The 8,623-nt window shown below is 38.8% G+C and overlaps 1 protein-coding gene across 1 annotated transcript; it reads right to left on the bottom strand.

Annotated features, from left to right (window-relative positions):
• Positions 1-1,430: 1,430 nt before the first annotated feature.
• On the bottom strand, positions 1,431-4,621 carry LOC112280411 (uncharacterized). The gene is made up of 4 exons (XM_024515873.3): positions 3,910-4,621; positions 2,924-3,182; positions 2,675-2,742; positions 1,431-2,408 (listed from the first exon to the last, which is right to left on the bottom strand). The coding sequence occupies exons 1-4, from the start codon at positions 4,051-4,053 to the stop codon at positions 2,082-2,084; spliced, it is 798 nt and encodes a 265-aa protein (XP_024371641.1). The 5' UTR covers positions 4,054-4,621; the 3' UTR covers positions 1,431-2,081.
• Between the last annotated feature and the right edge of the window lie 4,002 nt (positions 4,622-8,623).

Raw genomic sequence — 8,623 nt, 5'->3', positions numbered from 1 at the left:
TACGATCCATATCCGTACCTCAGTTGACTGCGTGCCCAGCACATGAATAGGCCCCACAGACGGTGGGGTCACGGAGATGCACGCTCACCGGTAATAGGTCGTCGTCTCTCTCCCGCTCTGTCGCCTATCTGCTGTGTTTTGTTCTGGATCATGTGGGTTTTGGCAGCGACGGATCGGTGGCAATGCTGTGTTGGCGTATGGGTTGAGCATGCCACCTCGATTAATCGTGTAGTTTATTTCGTGTGTCTGGATCGTGAGCAGAGTGGCGCAGGGAACCAGGTGAAAGCGCGTAAGGGGAAGGTCTACGGACATGAGATGAGAGGTCGGGTTGTGGAGAGGGGCAAGGGGTTTGATTTCATGTAGGGTTGTGAGTACGTTTCTTATGAGAGCTCTTGTGGATATCCCGAGTTCGTTGTTTCGCGAAGTGGTGAGTGATTTGAGTTGTTCGAGGACGTGGTAGGATTGATGATGGGGATGATAGAATTTGAATGTCAGCTCCAGCTGTATTCCACGTTTAAAACTCTGTCTGAGAAGCCTAATTTTACTCCGAGGGTTTTGTTACTTCTGCAGCTGCGGGTTCCGCTTGTATTGGAGAGCCCATAATGCATCAAGGTTTTCTTGGATGGCGATTTCTGGAATCTACAATGGTTGCAATTGACAATGATTTAGGGTTTCTAGAGGCTTGGCCGTGATCTCGCATTAGAAAACTGCTGGAAAAGATTTTAGTCGAATTGGGGTTCAGGAGAAAAGAGAGTATTCTTAAGGGCCTGATTTAAAATATGCATATGTGATTGAACACGTGAATTGTTCTCGTGTAGTACTCGGATCCAATTTTCTTTTCTTAAATTTTCTCGAATTTGCTCAAACGCCATCGGAAGCATCGTAGTTTCCGGTTTCGCTTACATATTGCTTATGTGGGAGACGGGTGAGACAGCAGGTTAATAATTAGCGAAGTTGAGCTGATTAGGGTGTTCATTCCTTCAGCTGTTGGTGGAGCTGCAGCTATTAACAGCGTATAGAATTGCTAGGGTTCAGAATTTTATTTTATTCGGGGTAAAGGGGGGTGGCTCAGTTGTTCTATGTTATTGTGCAATCCGTGTTGCAGTATGTACTTTCCGAAGAGATTAATCTTCAATTAAAGATCGATCGTCTTTATGAATTTTGAAGTTTGGATGTCGATAGTCTAGCATTCTGTGTGCAATGGGACTCCTTTACTTATCTCAGGTGGAAAAGACATTTTACTGTCTTACATTCAGGGGGTAGTGAATGAGTGGTAACAAAGATTTTGCCTTCGTCGGGGTTTCCATGGCTTTTGCTATAACAAACATTTGCACTATGCACTGTCGAAGTTCAGGTTTCTTTTACAGAAGTAGATAACATGGATTAATAAACCTGAATAGAGGGAGCAATATGCACATACAGAGTTCATAAGATCGAGAACTACATTTTAATTTCTGATTTCCAATAATCGTCACATTTTCCAACGAGGTTCAACTTCCCATCCAATCGACGATAAAAGCAGAGGGTACTAAGTACAGTACATGATCACAAAACACTGTGAGCCGCAGTCCTAGAGCAGTGTAACTAGTTGATTCGGACAAGATAGTGGCAAAGACACGTGGTATTCACACGCCACCTGCAATACACACACTGCATTCCCTAGCGAACAACAAAAACAATTCTGGAATAAATCTACATGGACTTGGACCTATGCAATAACCATTTTATGACCCTATCAGCGGGACCTTGCAAAGTTGAAAGCGAGATAGGACAGAGTTTTCTCCTGGAAACTACCCTCTACTTCATAGCAAGACCCAAAATATGCTCACAAAGATACTCGAAGTATACTACAGCGGGCACTTTGAACCTCAAAAATTGAACCTCTCTAAGGAAATTTCAACGCCTTGAAGGCAGCTAGCGATGACAGATAAAACTACCAAAAGATCTGGGCCTTGGCTCAGAGTCCGTTCGCCTATCAATATCTTCCTTGGGTCTAAAGGCGTGATAGACATGATGCATTGCAGAGCTAAGCTGTATGGCTACTGAAGTTGGAGATAGGAACACCCAGACAACTGAACAAATTAATTGGATGGAGAGTCTAGAGGTCTTGGAGGGGTCTGACTAAGGCTGTCTAAGGAGGAGGATGATAGTGCACGTTCTTTCCAAGGAAGTAAAATAGGGCGCTGCTCTGTGGAATCGCTTGATTGGCTACTATGACGACAACTGCGTCCATTCTGCGATGATGAGGGTGAACCTCTAGACAATAACCTTGATGGGCTTCCCATATTGAAGGAGAGACGTCGACCCGAATTATTACCAGAATCTTCCGACGATGGTGAGCCAGATCCAAACATAAAGCGCATAGCATTCTTCGTCACTGACATCACCTCCATTTTTGCTTGTCGCAACTGCAAGTTACAAAGATGTACCGAGATCGTGACTACATGACTTAACTCGAAACGAAATTCCAGCACACCTAAAACTCTCACCAACACAGACGTGACAATACTCCAAAAATACTTAGATTAGTTAGTTAGAAACAAATAAAACTATCCATCAAAATTAATCAATAAATAATTGCACATTTGTACTGACGATACCAACTTCTAAGACAATCAATCGATAACCATACAGAGCTGAAATTAGGATCTAATAAAGTTTGAAAAAATCATACCCCTTCCATAGTTTTCTCGGCAGCTTCAATGGCGGCATCTCCAGCATTTGCAAATCTGTTTACCCAAGCTGTGAACAAACTTCCAATCAATCAGTGAAGCGATCAATAAAGTTCGATGCATTCAAACTAATATTTGCGGATAATGAAAATAAGCGTTGCTATCCCTGTTGCGCTACTTACAAGAGGCCAAATGTGCTTCACAAGTTTGGAAAAAAAAAGTATATGATCACCAGGAGTGATGTTACTTACGCGGCAATTTATCAACTCCAATTTTAGCACAAAAGGTTTCGCAAAAATGATTGCAATTACGAGCAAGAAGATCGTAGCCATTGCCAGGCCAATCTCGCGAAAGCTCATCCAAAACTCTTTGTACCTCAGCCCTTGTCTTTCTTGTCTTTCCCAATGGAACGCTCTCTCTGTACGTGTACATTTGGTTTTTCGTTGGAAGACAGCTGAAGACTCCACTCCCAATCTCACAATAACCAAACGACCATTCCTTTCCATCAACCTATCAGCAAATACAGGAAACTCAGTCATCTCAGAATATTATACAGAATCAACACCATACCACCTACATATATCAAAGAAAAAAACATCCCGTTCGAATCCACGAAGGTAACTCCATGATTGCACATGCCACCGACACTCTCGTAATACATACGACTAAAACTCCTCTAAGTTTCTCAATCTTTCGCTCGACTAAGCGCAAAATCAGGACAACAAAGCATGCCTCCACCACCAGACTGCCTTCAACATGACCCAATTCAATGACAACTTCCTGCTTTCAGTCATTTTGGTGAGAACTTGGACAAACATATCATCCAAGAGCACTCCAAGCTCGATTAGAGCATCTGGCTTGGTACAGGAGTTATTTCTTAGAGAATTCAACGTACACAGTGTTAAGAAACTTCTCCACTTGACTCCACAAGTAAACAAAGCCACAGATTAAAACACTACTACTCGGGGACTTATGGCTTCTTAACATGCTCATACCAAGCACAGCGCAGCATATTTCCTCACAAGAAAAGAAAAAATATTGATGAACTGGGTAGTACTGTACCTGTCAAGATCCTGACTCCTTCTAGATTGCCGAAAACTAAACAAAAAACGAACATACATTATAAAAAAATAAAAATAAAATAAAATAAAACTCGGTCCTTGCGAAACCGCATATCAGGGTGCACAAAGCACCTCACCCAACTCAACAATAGGACTGATCACAGAAAAAGGCTAACCTCCACAGCTCCATGAAAGATGCCACCTAAACCAATCCCACCGCGCATAATCTTATTCAGATTCATGATGGCGTTGTTCGTCCGCACATTCCCGCTATTCGTGACATCGTACACGTGCAATGTCACTGGTCTCCCCTCTTCCATAGCTCCACCCACTCCAAACGCTCCCCGCTGTAAAAAATACCCACTTCCAACTCACTCGTAGGGCACACAACGAACCCAAGGAGCCCTTCCACTCAGAGCCCCACCGCGTGATCTAACCTCCCCCACCACTCCCACCCCATGACGATCACGATTCCCCTTCACCTCCGGAACTAACCTCCGCCGAAACCCCAGACCAAATCTCTCCCCGCTGCTCCTTCACGCTTGCAACCTTCAATGACGATTAAACCCACAGCTTCTCCTTCAAGGTCACGTCACACAGTTCTCTTCCAAACAAACAACTCTATCACACACAATATATCTCTATTCTGTCTCCTCTTTCTCTCGGCTCCTCGCGAGCTTTTACACCCAAAAAACACGAAGTCAGGACTGGCCTGTGGGAGGTGATTGATGTAGTGCGATTGCTTCCCAGCGTGGACATGGATGAGGGACCAGGGAGTGTGCGATTGCAATGGAGACAATGCGCGAATGCAAACAACAACGCGGGTCTCGCCGTGAGAGAGAGAGCACACACATGAATGCGAATGCTGGGAAGAGGACGAGCCTGGTCCGAGAGAAGCCCAAGACTCCAGCGATGCTGCTGCTGCTACTTGGGTACGCCAGCGCACCGGATGGATGAGTGAATTAATGAGTATGTTGTGTGTGTGCGTGTGCGGATGAATGAGGATGTTACTATGTGGAGGGAATGGATTGGTGGGTGGATGAATAAGTCAGTAAGGGAGGCAAAAAAGAGCCCGCCTCTCGATGTCACCCAGGTGTGTCCCTTCAGCTCCTTTCGAAAGGCTGCCACCACCACAATGTTATTTTTTTATTGAGTGTGTCAGAAATGGCCCCACCCTTCGATCCTGGTCTTTCTTTTTAAACCGAACCCAACCTCCCTTTGTGCCCTTTTCCCTTTATTTACTTAAATTTTTATATATTAGACAATTTCATGCACACAATCTAACCCTCCACCATTAGATTTTGATGTACTATTCAAGATGTGTAATGTCTTCAAACAAACATACCAACAACGACTATATATATATATATATGGTCATTGTTGAGCTTGTGTGGGATGAGAAAAGTCATTGTGGAGTGTCTCTTCATTTTGTTTTCAAAGATAAGTGAATCGGTGAAAGGTTGCATGAAAGATTTCAAGTGTAAGAAAAGTTGTAACAGATTAGGTTTATAAATAATTGAGACAAATACCAATCTTTATACTATAATGTAATTTTTAATACTTTGACAAATTGAGATGCATAAATTGTGTGCTATTGTTGTTTGGCATTGTATGCTACCATATGGAAACAACAGAAGATGAAATAAAAGTGCATGTGTGGATATAAGTTGAGTTTAAAAATAAAATCAAATCAAATGTGGGAATTTCATGTCATGCCCTTATTCATTTGGAATAAGATCCATAATGTTTTTTTTATTTATTATTATTATATGAAAAAATATTAGAAATCTATCCAAAATCTCTTACAAAATGATAAAGGGTCAATAAGATTTCACCACAAGTTGAGAATGATAAAATAAAAAATATTAAGCACTTTGGTTATTATAAATTTATTTTTTATAGTTTAAAACAATACATTGAAAAAACTTCAAAAAGTAAGTAAAAATCAAATTCATACATTCAATTTTACTTGGAATTTTATTTGGATTAGAGATACAAATTTTATAGATAATATCTTTATTATATAATAACATATAGTGTCACATGTGTGAATATGTCACAATCAAAATTTTAATTTAGATTTGTAGTAGACAATGATATCACATGATATATATATATATATATATATATCAAGCATTACTTCCAAAATCTTTTAAAATACTATTTGATTATATATGAAATTATTGATAATAAAACTTATTTAAATATATTAGATTTTTTATTTTGATAGTATTTTTAATTAAAATATTTGAATTCAAATCTTCACATACATTAAAAAAGATATCAAGGATATAAATGATAACTAAATTTTTTTAAAAAAAAAAAAAAAAAAAAAAAAAAACTTTTATAACATTCAATGAGAGAAAGTAAAAAAAATCAAAGATAGATATAAGATATAAACTAGAATAGCTGTTGCCAAATACAACGAAACTAGATGCTCTTGAATTTAGACACAAATACAAGAAAGATATTGATAAGAATTAGAAAGACTTTATTTTTTCTTCTATATATAATTTCTTATTAAAAAACTATGTGGCAACATTCTATAGATCATTTGGTACATATCCAACTTGTGGTATATGTGTCTAACTTACAAGATAAGTTTCTAATACATTCACCACACGAACAATTTATTAGCCAGGTTTTCAACCTATCAATTATCTACAAATACTTGTGTAGTTAAATTGGCCTTTATAAAGCTTCTGAGGAGCTTTTTCACATTATAATATCAAATTTAATTATTTTTACTTCTATCTAACTCTATTTATAATCATAAGAACAACATTTTAGAAGAATATTTATATTTTTTTTTGAAAAATGTCTTAATAAGCTTTGTATTCACTTAGAATGTGACTTATAATATTTTCACTATTAAAAATAAATGTGGCATAAATATCAAATGATAAAACTCCTTTTTTTTAGCTTGCATGAAAGTTTTTGCACCTATAAATAAGAGTTTGATTGTATTAGATTCATGAGTTTTTAGTTGTTAAGAAAAAAAAACTTTATTATACTATAGGAAAAATTTAGTTTACAAAAAATCCAATCTAATCAAAGATCATATTTTTTTAGCCATGATAAATTTAAATTGACAAGGTTAAAAATAAAAGAATTAATAATATTAAATATTACTAAGCTATTATGACAATTTTTTGCTACTTTTATAAAGATACTTCCATTAATAAAATATCCAAAAGTTAAAAGATAATTATCATGCATTAACTTAATTATTTTTATTAGGGATATATTATATTTTTACAAAGTCTTCATCTAAAAAATAAGTGAAGGATCTTGATTTTAGCAAGGCATAGGCTTTGTAATTTTTAATTCCTAAAAAGGCATCTATTATAAAATAAAGTGAGGGTTTTGAAGAGAGAATAGGGCCTTCATTAGGTGTTGCATAAGATTCCAATCCCATGATTCATTTTGTAACCAAACAAATTTATTTTCCAACACATTATCTTCATTGATAAGCATGCTCTTCATGTATGTTGTAGTTGCATTGTTTCTTTGAAAAAACGTGCTTAGGTTCTTCAAAATATATGTACAATCCTTATTAACAACAAGCTCTTTTTTTTGCTTTGTATAAGGCATTGGTGAGGTCCGACTTACTGGGGTTGCTGGCCGTTGACACATGTCAAGAGCTGTTTGTTTGTTTTGTTTTGTTTTGTTTTATTTATTTTTTTTCCTCTTGGAATTGTGGGACTCTACATTGTGCGGTGTTGTATGTTTGGGTTGCTGTTATGTTGCTGAGTTGCAGCGGCGCGTCCAGGTCTTATTTTTGTGTTGCTGGGTTGCGGTCTTGTCTTTCTTTGTTTTGTTTGCGGCTAGGAGCAAGGAACTCCAGTTGAATGTTCTTCCATTTCTAATCTGGTTAGCAACGGCGGCGTGGAATGGCTGCTAGGGTGCTAGTGCGAGTGGCAGTGGAGGCTCCGTGGCACCGTGGGTGTGCGATGTGTGTTTTTTTGTTTTTTGTTTTTTCGTTCATCTTCCTTTGAACTTTGTTGTCATCAACGACGACATTGCGGTGGCTGCTGGAAGGTCTGGATTCCTTGGGTATTGGCTAGTTACTGTGGAGCAATTGTGGTCAAGAGCAGTGTGTGCAGCTGGTCGCACTCTTGTTTTTTTGGAGGATTCAACTCCAATCTATCTTTTTGGAGAGTGTTGCGGCTGGAAAAGCGTTGTGCGGAGGCTTTTAACTATCTGCATTGCAGCGGTTTGCTCCTCGGCTTTTCGTTTTGTTTTAGTTTTGGTGGTGTTACGGTGTGCTGTGCTTGGTGCTATTTTCTTCCTCCTCGCGGTGCTGGAGGTGGAATTTTTTGTGACCCTTCAAGATAAGGATTGGGATGGCGGGGAGTCTGCAAGCTTCAGCAATTAATTACCTTGTCTAGATTTTTTTTTCTAACCGTGTTGTTTGGGGGCATTAGAACTTTCGTTGATTGGCTCCTGCTGATCGCGTTAATTTTGCTATCTGGCTGCTGATTCCTGTATCAATTCTTGGTTTATCTTTATCCTTGTTATCTCCATCAACCTCAAAGGGCGAGTGTTGCGGCTCTTTAGTTGTGTGTGCGGGCAGTGCGGTGTGGATTGGCCGTGCTTGACTCACCAAGCAGAGAATTAAACAACAAGAAAAAGTTTGGACTGTTATCGGTATTGTCTGGTAGTCTAAACTGATTTAGAGAATTCTATCTCTCATTCAATGCTTGATATTGGGCATCTAAAAATGCAGATTCCGGAGTTTAGGGATCGAATGTGGTGTCAGATCCACCATGTTGTTCTAATGTGATAAAGTGCGGAACTTTTGAAGGCCTAGTACCCTCTTGCACTAGAAATTGCTATTGAGTTTGTTTTCAATATAGTCCATGTGAGCTCACTAGTGGTTCCTTCCTC

This window comes from Physcomitrium patens, chromosome 3, assembly GCF_059467195.1.
Source record: "Physcomitrium patens ecotype Gransden chromosome 3, ASM5946719v1, whole genome shotgun sequence".
NCBI classification, from domain to species: domain Eukaryota; kingdom Viridiplantae; phylum Streptophyta; class Bryopsida; order Funariales; family Funariaceae; genus Physcomitrium; species Physcomitrium patens.
Note: the sequence above shows the minus strand (reverse complement) of the source record. Positions and strands in the feature narration are given on the sequence as shown.